This window comes from Nicotiana tabacum, chromosome 24 (genome assembly GCF_000715075.1).
Source record: "Nicotiana tabacum cultivar K326 chromosome 24, ASM71507v2, whole genome shotgun sequence".
Lineage (NCBI taxonomy): Eukaryota > Viridiplantae > Streptophyta > Magnoliopsida > Solanales > Solanaceae > Nicotiana > Nicotiana tabacum.
Window position 1 is genome coordinate 41,220,083 of NC_134103.1, and position 20,974 is coordinate 41,241,056.

The window sequence follows — 20,974 nt, forward strand, 5'->3', positions numbered from 1 at the left end:
AATAGTTTCTGGGGCAAGCTAAAAGTGAAAAAAACCCTCTTTTTTCGAAACATTAGATTCCTTTGTGTGAATATTGAAAGAATTGACATAAATGCAAAGTATGATACTTGATCTCTATAATCATTTGTGGCATTCAGCTTAAACAGGCAGTATAATTTCAATTTGGCATGCACTCAGCTAACAAGGTTTTCACCATTTTCTTTCGCCTCCGAGTCTCCTCCCCATCGTTTTATCCTGTCTCTGGCAAGGGAAGCCTGTACCAGATAACCGAAGTGAAAATAAGTCAACATCTCTTTTAAATATGAGATTAGTTCTATGCATTGATGGGTAACAAATATTTACACTATTGGGTTACTGTTAAGGTAATTATACGTAAATAAACATAAAAAATATGATATAAATGATAACTAACTTCTATCATGGGTTAAACTACTACTACTACAACAACAACAACAAGAAACCCAATATAATCTCACATAGTGAGATCTGAGGAGGGTAGTGTACGCAACCTTATATTAAACTAAAACGATAATATAAAAAATCTTCTCATTGCCCGTGTATATAACTTGAGAAAACAACAGAGTTTGATTCTTGATGTGTGCCTTACCTCCTTGTTCCAATTAGTTCGAAGGACCATCATGATCAAGACACCAGTTTGAAGAGTCATACCTGCTAGCATCCCATACCAGATTCCCTGAGAATTTCATGCACAACATTTGTAAATAATAAGAATCTTGGAGCTGATGAGAATCTTGGAGCTGATGTTCGTATGGCAATTGATTAAACAATTTTGTTTCAAGTGAGATAAAGGAACTCATACCTTAACACCAATGTCAAGGAGGAAGCCAAGTATAAGACCTATGGGAATACCAAACAAATAGTAGCAAGCTATGTTTACATATGCAACATATGCTTGCCACCCTGCTCCAATGGCCACCCCTGCAATTACAGGAAATCTACCAAGTCACCAACCTTCACGCTTAGACCATCTAACAATTGTATATATCAATCGAATCAACCAACCATATCTCAATCTCAAACTAGTTGAAACATGATTTTTTTTTAAATGGCGTCACTTGCATACCATTTGCTCACGCGAGTGTTCTTACATTTCAATTTTTATACATGTGGTTGTCTACTTGAGTTTTGCGTAAAAGAGTTCTCTTTACAAATATTAATTTGATGACTTTGGCGCGATAAAATTAAAAAGTTAGGTGACCATGAAATTATCCCAAATTTTCTATATTCCGTCCGTTTTATTAGCCAATAAAATAATTGTGCAAAAAAGATCAAAGAGCAGGTAAGTTGAGTACCAGAAAGAGTAGGTTGAAGACTGCTAACAATAATGGTGACTGCTAACATAGGTGTGAGCTCATATACAACCTGCTGGACTTCCTCATTATTTGAAAACAATGGAGGATACCAACTCCGAGAAAAAAGTAGAACCAATGAGAGGAAGACGCCGGCTAAAAGAGAAGTGATGGAGGCTATTATTACTGAAAATTTTGCAGTTCTTGGATGCCCTGCTCCTAGTTCATTCGATACTCTCACGCTGCATCAAATGATAACAATTTTAAGGGTGTTGCTTGCTCTAACAACAACGTGCGAATTAAGTGACAGTCATTAATTATAATCTAAATGGGATAATATATATACACACACCTTATTGCGGCATTGAACCCAAGTGCCACCATGAACGTCCAGCCTTCTATATTCATGCTGCAATATTTGAAATAACATCAACTTAACCAAAAAAAGAAAAAACATTGCCCAACCCCATGCCCATATATGTGCATATGGTAGTCACTAGTGGCATTAGGATTTCAATAAGCAATATTGATCTATTTATCAAATTAGTGTATGGAGAGCATACATGGAATCCTAGTTGAGAGCAAAGTTCAGGACCAACAAAGAGAATGGAAAAAATGAGAAAATTAAATTGCTTTCACTATACGCGACTGCTTTATATACACAGTTAGCTAACTAGTTAGCCAACAATCTATATTAACTATCTGTTAAATAGACCAAAAAGCCCTTGTAGCAACGTGTCAAGTGACTCCTTCTTTAATAGTCCCCCTCAAGCTACGTGGTGCAAACACATTAAGTACACCAAGTTTGGAAATCAAGTATTCATATTGTATGTTGCCAAGTCCCTTTGTCAACAAATCAGCTGATCCCTGGTATTGATATACTCAGTCTTCACCATGCCCTTCAGAATTTTCTCCCTGATAAGGTGACAATCTATTTCAATGTGCTTCGTTCTTTCATGAAAAATTAGATTTGTAGGTATCTATATGGCTATCTTGCTGTCAATATGGATATGAACCGGTAGTTTCACCTCAATCCCAACTTCCTTTATTAATCTTAAAAGCCATGTTAGCTCTGCAACTATTGAGACAAGGCTTCTGCACTCTGCTTCTGCAGAGTTCTAGACACTATGGTCTGCTTCTTTGACTTCCAAGAAACCAAATAATCTCCTAATTTTGATGAAGAATTCTAGCACTGACTTCCTAGAGTGTGGGCAAGCTGCTCAGTCAGCATCAAAAAATGCTGTCGCAGTTCCATTGTTGCACCTTGACAACAACACTCCTTGTCCTGGTCTTTGTTTTACATATCTAACCACCCTTCATGCAACATCAATGTGAGACTTCTTAGGTTGCTGTAGGAACTGGCTAAGAGTCCACACACCAAATGCTATGTTAGGCCTGGTTATTATAAATTATAGTAACTTCCCAATTAATCTCTGATACATTCCTATATCAGGCAACAACTCATCTCTGGTGCAACTTGATGCTCCTACATGATCATCAAATTACTTAGTAGTTATATTAGTATTGACTTCAAGTAGAGTACCAGCTGGTTTAGATGCTCCTAGTCCCAGATCACATATCAGCTCTAAGGCATATTTTTTATAATGCATCAATAATCCATCTTTACTCCTTACAAACTCTATTCCAGGGAAGTACTTTATCTCTCCTAAATCCTTCATCTTAAAGGCTTGTTGTAAGATTAACTTTGTACTCTCTATAAGTTCTAAATGACTACCTGTAATCAACATATCGTCTACATATACCAAGATTGCTATAATGTTGTTGTCAGTCTTCCTCATAAATAGCGAATAATCATGTTGTCTAAAACCAAAGCACAAAAGAACTTCTGAGAGCTTAGCATCATACATGGCTTCTATGAGTCTGCATATCTCTTCCCCTCACTCTGAAATCCCTGAGGCGATTCCATATAGATTTCATCAAGCAAGCCATCTTATAAGAATACATTATACACATCTATCTGATGGATATGTCAATGTTGTGCAACTGCAATAGGTAAGATGGTCCTAATTGTTACCATTTTTACAACATGCGAAAAAGTCTTCGAGTAGTCAATCTCTTCTCTTTGACTATATCTTTTTGTCAATATTAGTCTTGCTTTGAACCTCTCTACCTCACCTGTGGCCTTATACTTCACGATATATACCCACTTGCAGTTTTTCCTATTGGTAAATGAACTACATCCTAGGTGTGATTGCTCTACGGCAGCAATCTCAGATTGCATAACCTCAACTCACCTAGGGTTCTTGATAGCTTTAGCATCGAATGATGGCTCCACAATAGAAAATAAAGTTGCTATATAAGCCTGATATGACGGTGCCAAGGTCTCATAAGTCATATAGTGAGAGAAAGTATACGGAACATCTTGATAAACTAGCAAGGTTACAAAGTCCTTCATCAGTAAAAGAGGATTTATATTCTTGGAATTTCTCCTCAGAGGAACCCCAAAAGGAGGAACCTCAGAAGGAAGCACATAATTTTGAGGCATGAGATCATTTTGATGAGCAAAAAGTTGATTAGAGCGAGGAAGTTCTGGCTCATCAGCATTAGCTTTTGGCACATCAGCATTAGCTATAACACTCTCATCAACATCAGTTACTAGGTTGATATCAAGATCCACATGAGAATCACTAGTGCTTTTTGCATCATCAACAGACTGTAAGGATAGTCCTGTTTCAGACCAAGAGTCTTCTTCATCAGGCACTACACCTCAGAATTGAGTGTGTTCAGCAAGACCCGAACTGACAATAGTTCACTTCTTGAAGGGAAAAATATTTTCTTTGAAAGTAATATCCCTATTAACAAAGAAAAAGTAATTAGTTAAATCAAGGAGTATATAACCATTTTGAGTTTCTAAGTAGCCCATTACGATTGTAGGAATTTTTCTAGACTTGAACTTGTTAGCCTCGTGGGATATCTTAGCATAACACAAACACCCCAATACCATCGAGTTCCTTACCACCTTCACCTTCCTAGTAAAGAGATCCTAAAATATAAGGAAATCGGGGAAAAATATAGCAGAGCATTACAGATCCTTAGTCATCTTAGATACTGAAAGAAAATTATACTTTGGATCAGAGACCATGTGATTTATGGCGCTTGTGTCAACTATCTATTCTTCATGAGGACTATCATTTGCTTACTCTGCTCCCCCTTAGCAAAGCAATTACCATTACCAACAGAGGATTGGCCCTCAGTAATCACACTATAGGCATTTGCACTGTAGGACCAGCTCCCCTTTCTTCTTAAGTTAAAGTCAGGAGGATACCCTATAATCTTGTAACATTTCTCTTTGTTATGGACTTTCATTTTATAAAATTCAAATTGAACACTAAAGTTCTTTTTAGGTTTCTAATAAGTATCAGTCTTAGCAGTAAAGAGTGATGTGGATTCATAATGGCATTAGGTGCAAAAGACTTAACACGAGCATTTGCAACAATTTATTCTCTGACTCTCATTCCTCGTAATCATAACATAAGCTTGATTAATAGAGGGTATATGAGCCATCAACAGAATCTAACTTCTAGCTTGGGAATAGGATTCATTCAACCCCATCAGAAATTGAAATAACTTCTGACTCGCATATGTACTACATAATCTCTCGATTTCACACAATTGCAACCATGAGAAGGTACTAGAGTCTCAAACTCATACTAAAGGTCCTTATGCCTTGAGTAATAAACGGATATAGATGATGTACCTTGAGTAGGAGTGGATATCTCTTTGTGCAAGTATAAAGACTTGGAGGCATTAACTTTGTCAAAGCATTTATGAAGATCTACCCAGACCGCCTGAGCACCGTATCTATAGACACTCCAGTAATTAGCTCCTTAGACACAAAATTCATCAATCACGCACGACCAATAAGCCCTAATCTTCAATTGGTGATAGCCCGATCTCAAGTCAATCTTCGAGAATACCCTGGTACCCTGAATCTGATCTAACAAATCATCAATAGGAGGCTATAAATACTTGTTCTTGATAGTGACCCTACCTGTGATTAATATCCACCCTCATAGAACTACCTTTCTTCTTCACAAATAACATCGGCACACCCCAAGGAGAAATACTTGTCCTGATGAATGCCTTATCCAAAACTCCTGTAACTGCTCCTTCAACTCTTTTAACTTAGTTGGAGCCATGTGAATTGCAACACTCTCACTAGTACCATAATCCTTTTTGAGTTTCTCCTTCACTGAGTACTATCCAAAAAACCTAGCTTGTTGCATCCCATGAGTGCGATCTTCATCGAGCGACTCTAAAGAGAATAATTCCCGGTTCCAGTCAATTGAACAGAGATAGGAAAAGATCCACATGTATCAGAAGCATAGAAATAAAGTGGATGATTGTGACCGAGTTTAACCTCGAATTCATCGTCTTCAACTACGTCTGACATTGTTACCCACCGTGAGCAATTAACGAAACAAAATGAAGAAAGACGAAACCCCATACACAAAAGAGATCGAGAAGAAACCGCCTTTGAGTGGATCTAGAATCTCTAGCCCAAAGGTTCTGATACCATGTCAAATTGTTGAATTGAGAGCAAACATAGAACCTTATTTGAGAGCAAAGTTAAAAACCAACAAAGAGAAATGGAGAAAATGAGAAAACTGAATTACTTCCACTCTATGCAGCTGCTTTATATACGCAATTAGCTAACTAGTTAGGCAACAATCTCTACTAACTAACTATATGTTAAACACACCAAATAGCCCATGTAGCCACCTGCCTCCTTCTCAAATACCCACTCCTTCTTTAACACTATTATAACAATTCAGCTTGTAGTAAATTTGGTCATTTAAAATTATAATATGAAGTTTTTGAGACTTTACATTTTGTCCTAAATAAATAGTACATTTTAACATTACAGGATTTTTGGTTGGTGTTTGATTATTGTATATATATGCATATTCTCTTTTAGAACACATATAATTAAAGAGATTTTTTTTTCTTTTCAAAGCTACACAAAATATGAGTTAGTAATATTTAAGGAGATATAACAGAGTTAAGCCTAGTTTGTATACGGGTATAACCGAGGGTAATATATACGGAGTCAAATGAAGCAAAGGCACGATTATACGGGGTCGGAATCAAAGCCAGAACGCCTCGTACTAAGGTACGAACGGAGTGGTCACCACCGGGCTTGATAAGACATTACTTCCCCGATCCCGAAACTAGCTCCGAGACCTCGGAAGACACAATAACGGTTACCCACGACTATCACGGCGCAGATTTCGGCCCGTATCGATAGCGGATCATTGATTAACAAAAAATAAGATTTTTTACCTTTCTTAGAATTGTACTAGGGTTAAAACTCTCCTACTATATAAAGGGGGTAGTTTTTATTGTATGGACACATTGTAACACGCATAATTTTTACTACTCTCTAGCTATAGAAAAATTGTTGCTTTACTGTTCATTGTTCATTCTCTATTGGCTCCGAACCGAGGGTCCGATCGAGGGCAAAACTATTGTCCAACCCAAGTTCCAGCTGGGTCATAACAATACAACTGGTTTGATTATTCATTTTATCTTTTATTCATTTATCTAACATCCTCAATTACTTGTATTGAATCAATTCACATATTCTTAAAACCACGTAAAATTTTAATTGTTATCCATTTTAAGGGTAAACAGTTTGGCGCCCACCGTGGGGCTAAGAATAATAGTGGTGGTTTAATATAAATCTCCATAATACACTCTATTTTATACTTGTTCTTTAAGGTCTCAATTTCATGTCACCTTAAAAATATCAAATTCTTAGTCCGCTCACTTGAACGTTGAGGATGGGCCTGGCCATCATGGAAAAAACAACAATCTGGTGCCTAGCAATGAGGTGCCCCCTGCTGATCCCAACGGGGTCCCAGTCACATACACAGTCAATGCTAACTCACATGTGGCCATCGACGCCAACCTCCCTACAGACCCCGAAAATACCGTTCGCGGAGGAACCCGACCAACGACTCAAGGAGCACCCGAAGGCAAAGGTGACAGGGTTTCTCTACGATTGATCTTCAAAATTCTGCAGGCTCAGAAAATGGCGAGAGCGCAGCTGCAAAACCAAAGCCACGCCCCCAGCAGAGTTGAGCCCGAACAGCCCCGGAAAAACACCCGAAGAAATGAGCAGATCACCGAAAGGCCGGGCGAAGCTGAGTCCGATGTGAGCCCTGAAGTAATGAAAATGTTAGAGGCATTAACGAAACGAGTGGAATCTGGTGAAAAGAAAATCGAGGCAAACGACAAGAAGGTAGAGACATATAATTACCGAGTTGATCAAATCCCAGGAGTGCCTCCAATATTGAAGGGCCCGGACTCCAAGAAATTTGTCCAAAAGCCTTTCGCTCCGAGCGCGACACCGAAACTAATCCCGAAGAGGTTTTAGATGCCTGATATTCCAAAATATAATGGAACCACGGATCCAAATGAGCATGTGACCTCATACACATGTGCCATCAAAGGTAACGACTTGGAAGACGATGAAATCGAGTCAGTGTTATTAAAGAAGTTTGGGGAAACTCTGTTAAAAGGAGCGATGATATGGTAACACAACATGCCCCCAAATTCCATTGATTCATTCGCTATGCTCGCAAATGCTTTTGTGGAGGCTCATGCCGGGGTCATTAAGGTCGAGACAAGAAAATCGGACCTTTTCAAGGTTAAGCAATGGGACAACGAGATGCTTAGGGAGTTCATATCGAGGTTTCAAATGGAACGGATGGACCTGCCTCTGGTTGCGGACGGTTGGGCCGTTCAGGCATTTACTTAGGGACTCAACCCCCGAAGCTCCTTGGCTTCGCAGCAGCTGAAACAAAACTTGGTAGAATACTCGGCGCCATTGGTTCTTCTCACTGTTGAAAAAGAAGAATAATTTTTTCTGGACCCCGGAATGCCAACAAGCTTTGGAAGAACTTAAACGATACCTTTCGAGTCCTCCACTGCTCCACACTCCGAAGGAGGATGAGTAACTTTACCTCTACTTGGCAGTGTCCCAGGTGGTGGTACGTGGAGTTTTGGTCCGGGAAGAGGAAAGTATGCAATTTTCAATTTACTATGTCAGTAGAACTCTAGGCGAGGTTGAAACAAGGTATCCCCACCTGGAAATATTGGCGCTCGCTTTGTTAAGCGCAGAAAACTAAAATTGTACTTTCAATGTCACCCCACATGTGTTGCAACCTCTTACCCACTGAGAAACATCATGCACAAGCCCGGACTCTCTGGATGATTGGCCAAATGGACCGTCAAAATCAGTGGGTACGATATTGAGTATCGACCCCAAACTGCCATAAAATCTCAAATTTTGGCCGGCTTCGTGGTCGACTTTACGCCGACCTTAGTGCCCGAAGTCGAAAGAGAATTATTGTTAGCCTTGGGGACTACCTCGGGAATTTGGACCCTTTTTACGGACGATGCCTCAAACGCAAATGGGTGCGGGCTCGGCATTGTGCTGAAGCCTCCTACGGGGAATGTAGTTAGGCAGTCTATTAGAACTGTAAAATTAACTAACAATGAGGCCGAGTATGAGGGCATCATTTCAGTTCTCGAATTGGCTAAAAGCCTTGGGGCCGAGATGGTCGAAGCTAAGTGCGATTCCCTCCTTGTGGTAAATCAAGTCAATGGGACATTCAAAGTAAAAGAGGAATGAATGTGAAGGTATTTGGACAAGTTACAGGTAATGCTGCATCAATTCAAGGAATGGACTCTACAACACGTGCCCCGAGATTAGAACAACGAGGCCGATGCTTTGGCTAACTTGAGGTCCTCGGTTAATAATGATGAGTTTAGCTCAGGGACAGTAGTACAACTCATGAAGTCGATAGTAGAATAAGGTCACGCCGAAGTAAACTCCATGAGTTTAACTTGGGATTGGAGGAACAAGTACATAGATTACTTGAAGACTTGAAAATTACCCTCGGATCCTAAGGAATCGAGAGCTCTGCATACGAAGGCTTCCAGGTTTAGCTTGTCCGAAGGGACTCTATTCAGAAGAACGTTCGACGGCCCACTGTCCATATGCTTGGGGCCGGGAGGTACCGAATATATCTTGAGAGAAGTTCACGAAGGCACTTGCGGGAACCATTCGGGAGCAGAATCTTTGGTTCTGAAATTAATCAGGACTGGCTATTACTGGATTGATATGGAGAAAGACGCGAAGGACTTTGTACGAAGATGCGATGGCTGCCAGAGACATGCACCGATGATCCATCAACCAGGAGAGCTACTCTATTCGGTCTTATCCCTATGGCCGTTCATGAAATGGGGAACATACATTATCGGTCCCCTGTTATGGGCACTGGTAAGGCTCAATTCATATTATTCATGACCGATTATTTTTCTAAATGGGTCGAAGCTCAAGCGTTCGAGAAAATCCGGGAAAAAAAGTCATTGACTTTATTTGGGACCACATAATATGCCAATTCGGATACCGACCGAGATCGTATGTGATAATGGGAAACAGTTCGTCGGCAGCAAGGTAAATAAGTTCTTCGAAGATCATAAGATAAAGAAAATACTATCAACACCTTACCACCTGAGTGAAAACGGACAAGCAGAATCTACGAACAAGACCATTTTCCAAAATCTGAAAAAGAGGTTGACCGATGCCAAAGGAAAATGGAAGGAAATCCTGCCCAAAGTCCTATGGGCGTACCGTACGATTCCAAAATCTAGTACCGGGGCCACCCCGTTCTCACTGGTCTACGGTGCCGAAGCCTTAATACCGGTCGAAGTGGGAGAACCGAGCCTCAGATTCCAATATGCGACCGAAGAGTCGAATGGCGAGGCCATGATCACGAGCCTAGAACTATTGGATGAAAAACGTGATGCCGCCTTAGTCCGGATGGCCACCCAAAAATAATGGACAGAAAGATACTACAACCGAAGAGCTAACCTCCGACACTTCAAGATCAGGGACTTGGTGTTGAGGAAAGTAATACTACACACTCGGGACCCGAACGAGGGGAAGCTGGGACCGAATTGGGAAGGACCATACCGAATCATCGGAGTTACCGATAAAGGCTCATGCAAACTCGAAGAGGGAAACAGTGTGCAACTGCCGAACAATTAAAACGTGACACACATAAAATGGTACTACTACTAAGGTACAATCTCAACTACTCTTTTATCATGTTATGAATCAAACTAACACTTGCAGGCAACACTCAAGAATGGATGTGGCTATTAGGTCTGAAAGCACGCGTTGCACTCTTTTTCCCTTGAACCGGTTTTGTCCCAAAATGAATTTTTCTGCAAGGTTTTTAACGAGGCAACAGTAAAACAAGCTAACTTAGATTCGAAGGCCGGTCTTAAATCGTAGTCAATGGGTGTTCATTCTGTATCAACAGTATCCGATCGACCTTGAATATTGGGGGCCATAATCCCCGGGTTAAGGCTCTTAGCAATGAAGGGAGGACACTTCGTACTTGAGTAGCTAAGGCTCGGTAGTTAGGATACATTGTAAGGGCCAAATGGTAGTAAAAACCGTGCCCACGTAGCCCACCTTAGCCATGATATAAATTTTTATCATGTACTTTACACATTGAAATGAAAGAAAGTTCCGCGTTGCTATTATACATTTTCTTGCCTCTTAAAACCCTGGATCCTAAGAGCCCAGGGTCTACCCCTACTCAGGGACTATCAAGCCCAAGGGCTACCCTTACTCGGGGACTATCATCCGAAAAAGGTTCGGACGAACCGGGCTACTAGATCCCATTTCGAACCCAAGAGCTACCCCTACTCGGGGACTATCATCCAAAAAATGCTCGGATGAACCGGGCTACTAGATCCTGGGAGCACCAAACCTATTGGATAGTTTCCAAAAACAAAAGGCTGCGGCCGCCCAAAAAATGGCTCGAAGACGTCCGAAGCTCGTGATCAAAAGAAAGGCCTTTATAAAAATTCAAAACCTGCTAAAAGGTTACCCTCGGCAAAAGCACCGTCTAAAATCACTTAAGCATCTTGAAAAAACTTCCAATCATATCGAGTTTTTAAAGCCTCGAGCAAACAAGGTTGTATCGAAGTCAGTCTCCATTCGAACTTCTGAAAAAACGGACGCCCTATAACTATATTGGATTCTATGATAAGGCATTAGGGACATTGCAAGAATAGAAATTATTAAAAGATGCTAAAAAAGTAGACACTCAGAATTGCCAGAAAGGGAAATTTTTATATATTCCAGAATATACTTACAAAGGCCCAACAAAAATGGCCTCAAAATAAACAAAAATGTACATAAGACAAAAACCAAAAAAGTACTAAGGCATCCACACCTGATCTTCACCAGAGCCCGACTCTTCGCTAGAACTGTCGGAGCTTTCGGGTTCCTATGAACCCTCGGAACCCTCAGAGCCTTTTGCATTTTCGGGCTCATAAAGCTTCCTCGCCTTGGCTTAAGATTTTTTGGCTTCTTCGATCTCAGCCGACATGTCAAAGCCTCGAGTGTGGATATCCTCGAGGGTCTCTCTACGGGATAACCGCTTCATATATTCGGCCTTTGCCTTCAGGCAGACTTCGGCTGCCTCCACATCGGCGTTGTATTGGGCCACCATTTCGTTGGCATCGGCGGAGGTAGTAGCCAACTAGGACTTTATTGCCTCGTATTCTCTACTGAGGGTGTCCCTATCAATGACAACCAAGCTCAGTTGTGCTCAGAGATCATCGTTCAATTGAGACCACTTGTCAGCTTTCTCCTTCGCAACCCATAGTTGGACCTCTACTGATGCCAGCTTCACCTTGGCAGTTTCCTTATCCGAAGCCAGAAGGTCCATTCTGCTTTTCCACCCATCGGCCATGGCTTGGACCTCGTTCATCTCGGCTCCGGAGTTGGTTAATTAGGTCAATATTCTGTTGGACTTGTGAGGTTGTATTGTTAGTCACCACGGCAAGCTCCTCATTTTTTAGTCACCATGGCAAGCTCGTCGTTTTTAACCTCAAAGACCTTTACCTTTTCAACCAGGTCGGCATGATCCCACCTCAGGATCAAAGTCTCCTTCTAAGCCCTGTCCAGCTCGGCCCAAAGACCATTGATGGCCCTATCCTATTGCTTACTAAGGAGATTGAACATATCCTTTTTTCGGGCATGTTCCTTGTGGTTGAACTCGAGCTGGCTGATTTCCAAGCGATATTGAAGTAAGCTCTCATGGTGAAGCACTGAAGCCTGTAAAGAAAGGGAACTAAGTAAGAAACGTCAAAGGGAGACTTTAAGTGGTTCATAAGGGAAAGTTTGAAGGTTACAAAACCTTACTCTGTTCAATGCCTGTTGTACCTCATTGAAGAGACTCAACGTGCCCACCTCGTTCATCTTTGACTGGTCCTCCTCGGTTAACAGGCATCGGAGGTAGCTGGCTACGCCTACTGGAGCGGATAGGACCCGAGCATCCTTCGAAACTGTGATAACAACCGTCCTCTTGCGCTCAGGGTCCGCGTTCAGCGCAGGAAACTGCCTCACCAATCTTGGGCTCGTGCTCGGCCCGTCAGTTCCCATAGGTACGTCCTTCTTCGGTATCTCCAGGTGCCCCAACCCGAAAACATCTTCCAATGTAGACGTATCCATGCCTTCTAAGAAAGAGTGGAGAAGGTCTTCTGCACCTTGTGCCCCTTCACTTGATTTTTCTTTGCCGGCTTGGGCCTCTTCGAGCATGGATTCGGTGTAGGAGGGCGTCTACATGATGTCTATCACATCAGTCGCCTCTTTTGATACAGAAGCGGCTTCTCGGGAGGTCTTAGCCCCCTTTCCATCTCGGCCTCTCGAATCAGGGGAAGGTCGTCCTCATGACCCTTCCCCTTGGTTGCCGCCTACTCCCCCGCAAGGGTCAATCCATGGGCAACAAAGATATCATCTTCTTCGGGCTCATCCCTAAGCCGGTAAAGCAAATGAGAGTCTGGTACCCGTGGCACAATATTCCTTTTGGGCTTATGGGACCGAGTGAACGACCTCCTTTTTATCTTCACCTCGGACCCCTACGAGCCCGAGGATTTTCTTTTCCTCCGCTGCAGCCCCGGGCTGTCCTGTAATGGAGGGATCAACGGATAGGGATGTATCCTCGCCCCCTTTCAGCGGCCTAAGTTCAGTGGTCTTAGGCAAACCTGCGAAGGAAAGAGAAAGGATCAGCGTTATATATGTTCGAGGCATAATATTGACTATTCTAAGAAGAGCCTTACCATGTGAACGGGCCTCCCATAGGCCCTTTGAAAGATTGCGCTACGAGCGCTCAAAATATGACATCTGCTTGCAGATGCCTTTGATCCACTCCTTGAGCCGGGGGACCGCATTGGGAACCCGAGCAACAACTGCACGATCACAAATACTGACGTTGAGAAGGGGAACAAAAGAAAACTCGACACTTAAGGAAAATGTGCACTTACGCATTGCATTCCACTTCTCGGGGAATGGCAGAAACTTGGGAGGGATTAAATCTTCGGTCTTCACTCGAACAAAGCACCCCTGCTAGCCTTGGTCTCGGTCCTCGTCGATACTCGAAAAGGGGGCCTTGCTGGCCCGGCGAGTGATCTTGATTAGTCCCTCTCGGAAGATTCAGAGACTGTATAGGCGGAGCAGGTGGTCGAGGGTGAACCGACGAGACTCGGTGTTATTCGCAAAGTAACAGAGGAGGATCACGATCTTCCAAAGAGACAGGTGGATTTGCCCAAGGCACACCTCGTATCTTTTGCAAAAGTCCAAAACAACTGGGTATACATGGCCTAGTGTGAAGGGATAAGTGTAAACACTTAAATACCCTTTCACGTGAGTGGTGATGTCGTCCTCAGGCCCGGGGACTACCACGTCCTTACCTCCCCAGTTACAATCCTCTCGGACAATGGGAAGGGTATCTTCGGTGATAGAGCATATATACCTCGATGCCCTTTCACCTCGGTCTTGTTTGGACGAGGCCTTCTTGATTTGAAGTCGTCTAAGGTCGAGCAGCCCCCGGGAATAAAGCTCTTCATGGGGGGCTCTGGAGCCGATTCAGCGGCAACCATCTCGGGAGCAACCGCTTCGGGAGCAGCCATCTCGAGAACAACTACTTCAGGAGCGGCCGCCTCGGTACCTGTGACCGGGTGAGAAGACAAAGAGGCAACTTGTTGAGGAACTGATTTGGAAGTTTTAGCCATTACTATCTGAGAAAGTTTGAAAACTTAAAAAAAAGTATGAAGGTTTGAAGGAACAAGTTTGAAGGCTAAAGAAAAAAGTACGAAGATTTGAAGGTAAGATAAAGATCTGGGTAAGAACCTAAGAACAAATATGAAGATTTGGAGATCAAAGATGAAGATATGAAGGTTTGAAAGAGTTGGTAACAACTAGAAAATTCGAAGGTAGAAGCTTGGATCGGAAAGTGGAAAAAGAGCAAAGGGTAGAAGCTTTTATAAGGGTAGTACGCGACGTTTCATATTCAGGAGCGACCAGCCGATGATTGACACATGTCCGAAGTCAGAACGACATGACTGATGGGACGTTTCGGCTTCTTTGTCCTTTTGGTTGTAACGTACGAAGGAAGGAACCGAGGAACATTTATCGTTTCCCATCATTTCGGTAAACCTACTCTCTAAGAAACGAGGGGAATATCTGTATACAGATAAAACCGGGGGTAACCTATACGGGGTCAAAAGAAGCAAAGGACGATTATACGGGGTCAGAATCAAAGCCGGAACGCCTTGTACTAAGGTCCGAACGGAGTGGTCGCCACCAGGCTTGATAAGACATTACTTCTCTGATCCCGAAACGAGCTCCGAGACCTCGGAAGACACGATAACGGTTACCCACGACCAATAGAGGGCCGTGATATCTGCACCCCATCAGATATCACGGCGCATATCTCGGCCCGTATCGGTAGTGGATCAGTGATTAACGAAAAAGAATATTTTTTACCTTTCTTAGAATTGTACTAGGGGTTAAACTTTCCTACTTTATAAAGGGGGATAGTTTTTATTGAATGAACATATTGTAACACGCATATTAAAGGAATACAATTTCATTTTTACTGCTCTCTAGCTATAGAAAAATTGTTGCTTTACTGTTCATTGTTCATTGTTCATTCTCTATTGGCTCCGAACCGAGGGTCCAATTGAGGGCAAAACTATTGTCCAACCCAAGTTCCAATTGGGTCATAGCATTACAACTGGTTTGATTATTCGTTTTATTTTTCATTCATTTATCTAACATTCTCAATTACTTGTATTGAATCAATCTACATAGCTTTAAAACCACGTATAAATTTAATTATTATTTATTTTAAGGGTAAACATAGTTAATGGTTTCATCTTTGAACACATTATTAAAATGAAAGCTATTAATTCCCAAGATCTTCTCTTCTATCTCCCTGTCCCCATTATTCGCGGATTGATATCTATGTAATAAAATATTTTCAAAAAATTTATTAGTTGTACTTTCCGTGAGAACAATACGATTGAGGCTAATAACGCCACGTTGACTCTAAACTTAGAAAATTCCTTAGTCAAATGGTACAGCTACTTATTAGTGCTACTATGGTAAATAAATTAATTCAATAAGAAGATTTCGCATCAGCTTTTGGTCCACAGTACGAAAGAGTTGGTCATTTTCCAATAAGGATTCGTGCCAAATTAAATAAAACTATGTCAATATCACATGGAAATTAAATTGCGAACTCACCAAATAGAAATTGCATCCACAGCTACTTCAGCATTCTTGAGGTATCCAGCAACGAGAATTAGTGCCATAAAGTACCACATCTCTAAGCTGCAATAAATCTTGAAATACCCTTTGTTACCATACTTTTAGCCGGTTAGACTTGGAATTAAGTCTAAACACAAGGAAGAAAATAACAGTAGGAGCAATATAAAAGGAAGACAACTACAAATAGATAAAAGAATTTTTACACTATTAGTGAATTTGAATGATAATGACATACAGTTAAACCTCTCTATAACAGTCTCGTTTGTTCTGATATTTTTAGCTGGTATAGTGAAGTGCTTTTGTAAAGAACATATATTATAACATAATGTAAAAATCGATTGCGAAAAAACTTGACTTTTATAGATTGTTATATAGGGATGCTGTTATAGAGAGGTCTGACTGTATAACCATAATTATACTTTTCGTGGGTCGTGACATATATATATATATATATATATATATATATATATATATATATATATATATATATATATATATATATATATAATCCTAGTTAAGAAATAGATTATAAATAATTTATTAACAAAGTTCGAATCACAGGATTGTTTATTCATTCTTCAGTTTAAGAATTCAGAATCCCTAAATAGTTCTTAATCACATGATCAATACTGCCCAAATGGTGCCGGGATTCCAGAAGCTTTTGTCACAGTTGGCTACACAGCGTAATTATATCCTTTTATTTTTCTATCAATGCAGCAGTTAGCATCATTTATTTGACCGTTGAATAGCGAAATTGGGGGATCTAAGTTTATTTATATGAAGTACAACAGAACATGGGCATAATTAAAGTCCTCTTCGTCATTTCCTTTTCTTGTTTGAGGGGAAGTTGACGGTTGAAGGAGAGGAGGATGAATGGTGTTTAGTCTTTCAAATATTAAGATAAAGATAGGTCAACAAGAAATGATCACGTCTATTTATTGCTAGTAAATATTAAGACCGAGACATATAAAGATGCATTGTTGATAACATAATACGAGTATACGACAGCTTTTATACATGAAACTTATGTCTTACGTTTCATATTACTTAAAATTATCATCAATAGAAGTCCCTAACTTCCTTTAAAGAAATAGTTTGGATAGTGATAAAAATTTAAGAAATGCTACTAGTAAAAGCTTCAAGATTTGCATGATCAAAATTATAACTTACATGTGTGACATATGTAATTTTATTTTATTTGTGTATATGTTTGTTCTTCATCTAACTTCTAACCAACTTTCGGAAGTAAGTCCTTTTTGGGTCTTTCCTATTGGATAAGGACCATTAATATCATAACGTAATATTATAAGTAAAATGGTTCTAAGTATTCTTTTCTGGGGTTGAAAATGGTTTGAAGTATGAAATCATAAATGCATTGCGTACTAATAAATAAAAGCTGAATAATCTAACTACACCACAAGAGTTATAACTTAATCTATTATTGCAGATCACATGCCTTATTTTATTCGTTGCAGGTATTATGAATATACAATTACCTTTTAAATAATTTTATAATGTAATTTTTTTTTGTATGTTATGTCTGTTTATAAAAATTAAACTTATAATCTAAACGACTTCAATCAAGAAACTCACCAGAGCATGACAGCCGATGCAAAAGATAGTTTAACAAAATCCCAAAGATTTTGAAAAGCCTTTAAAGAAAATCCAGACCAAGCTTGTCCACAAGTCCCACTGAAAATATACACCAGCTGAGCCACCACTATGAACCACCACGAACCATTCAGCACCACCGCACCACCCACCAGTCCCCACCCTAACTTGATCATCAACAGCCAACTGAGCAATGTGTGTCCGATTAGACCAATCGCCGCTATGGCCGCCATCACCATGATCTTGCTTTGAGCTTGCAAGAATTTTTGTATCGGAAAGTTCAGTGCATAGGCGAACAACTGTGGAATCATCCACACAGCAAACATACCTGTAAATCGGTGAATTCAAGATTTAGAGTTAATAAATTCAGAATAAGTATGATATTGAGTATCTTATTATATCTATGTATTTAATTTCCTTTTTTTCTTCATTTTTGTTTTGCATACGCGTGCGGCGTGTATAAGAAATGAGTTCTAACTGCGTCTGTATACCTGCCCATTTCGATATATCTGCCGTTTGACCGATGAATTTGAGAAGTGGGGTGGCGAAAATGTAAGGAAATATTAGAACCAGGGCTGTGGTAGTGAGGATTACCCAAGATCGTTGCATATAAGTTCCTAGCATTTCAAGTTGTTTTGCTCCAAATGCTTGTCCACATAGTGTCTCCAATGCACTTCCCATGCCCAACTGTGATCACAATAAACCTCGTTAACAGCAAAGACGAATTCAGAATTTCGTAAGTCAGTCATCGATTTTATTATGTGTAAATAATTTTTATATGTATATATGGATCGAGCCAAAATCCATGAGTTCAGCTTATCCACAAAGTTCATCCTAAAATCCATCTAGCTCTAATTAACAATATTTATTAATCTCTCCTAAAATGATAGACAAAGATCAAGTTCAACCTACTTTCATAGCCAAATCGACTATAAATTATGGTCTGTTGAAAATAAAATTTTAATAAGTAGTAATATATGTAATTTCAGTTTTTTCTATTTTTAAACAATCATATATTTTAAAGTCATGTATAAGGTAGAGATGTATCATACCATGACACCAAAAGCAAAACCAGCAATGACAGAGTTTTCAATGGAGACGGCCGCTAGTTGAATGGTACCAACATGACCAGCAAACACTTGAGTTACGGCACCGATGGAGTATTGGCAAACAGAAGTGAAAATGGCTGGAGCAGCAAGGTACCATAGTTTCTTGGACTCTACTGAAAACTCTCGGATTAAATCTTTCACTCCACGGATTTGTTGGATATCATCTTCGTCAGCTTTGAATGAAGAATGAGTAAAAGACCAATTTGATGGCTTCAGTATTGGGCTGTGCAACTCATGATCATCTTCGTTGTAATTTCCTATTGGTGTCAGAAGTGGTACCTCTGTATCCTTGGCCATCGTTTCCATTAATGGGAGGAAAGGGCTAGTATTTAAATTATTTGTTCACTCTTGGTTGTTAGAAGTGTGGCAGACGAGGTTTTAAATAGAATGGCATAGCTAGTATTTGATTAATATTTGTTCATTTTTGTCGTCATTAAATAGTCTTTACTTTTTATTTTTTTATACTTAGAAAACACTTATGAACTGCTTATAATTTTTAAAGATGACCAATGTATAGGTGGCGTGGACTGTATATACAGAAAATTCTCTCTCTCTCTCTCTCTCTCTCTCTCTCTCTCTCTCTCTCTCTCTCTCTCTCTCTCTCTCTCTCTATATATATATATATATATATATATATATATATATATATATATATATATATATATATATATTGAGGTTCTTCTTCCTCAAAAGTTTGTCCAACACTTTAGGTAATTTATTTAATTATATTTGTCATCTAAAGAAAGAAAAAGGTATTAACCTCCAAAAAAGAGACTTTCTCTATCCAAATTTATGTGATGTGCCTTCCTTTTCAGTCTATTCCCAAAATAATACTATTTATATATTTAAAAAAATAATTAATATATATACAGTTCACAGAGGGTGAACCGTGGTCGTGACAATGAAGATATTCGAACTATTGAGGTTCTTCTTCCTCAAAAGTTTGTCCAACACTTTAGGTAATTTATTTAATTATATTTGTCATCTAAAGAAAGAAAAAGGTATTAACCTCCAAAAAAGAGACTTTCTCTATCCAAATTTATGTGATGTGCCTTCCTTTTCAGTCTATTCCCAAAATAATACTATTTATATATTTAAAAATAATTTAAATTTTAGACTTTTTATTTTATCATCAATGAGATGATTTATAGCCATACAACTATTTATGACTTGTTTTAAATCACATATTTTATAAGTTTTTTTCCTTTTTAAACTCATGGCCAATCAAAGTGCATCATCTAAATTGGGAGAGAGTCCTCATTTCTTCGGAAAAAGTACAAGAAATTTTTTTATTCCTATACAATATTTAAAACTTATTTATCAAAATTGTCCTATTTTTGTATACTATCCGCCCTAAACAAGGATTGCTTAGAATTTATATACAATCCATTATTAGTACCTTAAATTAGGGGATTCAGTTACACCATTTTTCTTTTTTCTCTCCTCTCTTCTTTCCCTATTTTCTGCCGCCTCTCTCCATATATAATTCATTAGTGCCTTAAATTATGGGATTCAGTTACACTTTTTTCCTTTTTTCTCTCCTTTCATCTTTCCAATAGTGCCTTAATTGTAGTATAGCAATTATAATAATATCGAACCACGCTGACGTAAAATAGTTCAAGACATAATTGAGAACCAAATCTTATAAAACTATCTTAATAGTTTGAACTAGAAAGTAGCGCCAAACCAAAGCAATAGTGTGATGACCCGATATGTTATTTTGAGATTTAGCCTCTATTCACGTGTCCCGAGATCTCGAATAGCTCCGTTTAGCGTTTCTCAATTTTCGTGTGCAGTGCGTGTCCTAATTCGGAAAATCTTTATGTAAAAAATTGAATAAAATGTGAAATTTTACCTTAAAAATGACTTGAGTTGATAACGATCAACATTTTGTGTAAACGGACCTTGATCAGTGTTTTGACGGTTCCGGTGGGTCCGTATCGTGATTTAAAATTTGGGCATATGTCCGAAATTTAATTCGAAAGTCCTTAACTTGTTTTGACTCATTTTGCCGAAAACTAACATTTTTGAAAGTTGGAAATTACTAAGTTTGACCGTAAGTTGACTTCTTACCTAATGAGTTCGTATTTTAATGTTAAAACTTGGAATACTTCCGTATTGCTATTTGAAACTTGTCTGCAAAATTTGGTTCTATTCGAAATTCATTTGACATGATTCAGACGCTTAAATGTGATTCTAGTGTTCTTGAGTTTCACTTTGAAAGTTCATTCGTTTGGATGATTGATTCGTAGATTTAGATGTTATTTTGACAATTTGAT

The 20,974-nt window shown here is 39.5% G+C and overlaps 1 protein-coding gene across 1 annotated transcript; it reads right to left on the minus strand.

The window, feature by feature from the left end:
- Positions 1–25: 25 nt before the first annotated feature.
- Positions 26–19,063, minus strand: LOC107789290 (protein DETOXIFICATION 29). Its single transcript, XM_016611065.2, has 9 exons — positions 18,639–19,063; positions 18,078–18,273; positions 17,569–17,914; positions 15,952–16,038; positions 1,663–1,719; positions 1,314–1,552; positions 821–939; positions 608–694; positions 26–254 (listed from the first exon to the last, which is right to left on the minus strand). The coding sequence occupies exons 1-9, from the start codon at positions 18,999–19,001 to the stop codon at positions 174–176; spliced, it is 1,575 nt and encodes a 524-aa protein (XP_016466551.1). The 5' UTR covers positions 19,002–19,063; the 3' UTR covers positions 26–173.
- Positions 19,064–20,974: the final 1,911 nt, after the last annotated feature.

Coding starts and splice junctions, on each gene's coding strand:
- LOC107789290 (XM_016611065.2), bottom strand. CDS start 19,001: ATGGAAACGATGGCCAAGGATACAGAGGTACCACTTCTGACACCAATA. Junction 17,915..18,077: donor AGATATATCGAAATGGGCAG/GTATACAGACGC, acceptor ACCGATTTACAG/GTATGTTTGCTGTGTGGATG. Junction 255..607: donor GAACTAATTGGAACAAGGAG/GTAAGGCACACA, acceptor TATCTGGTACAG/GCTTCCCTTGCCAGAGACAG.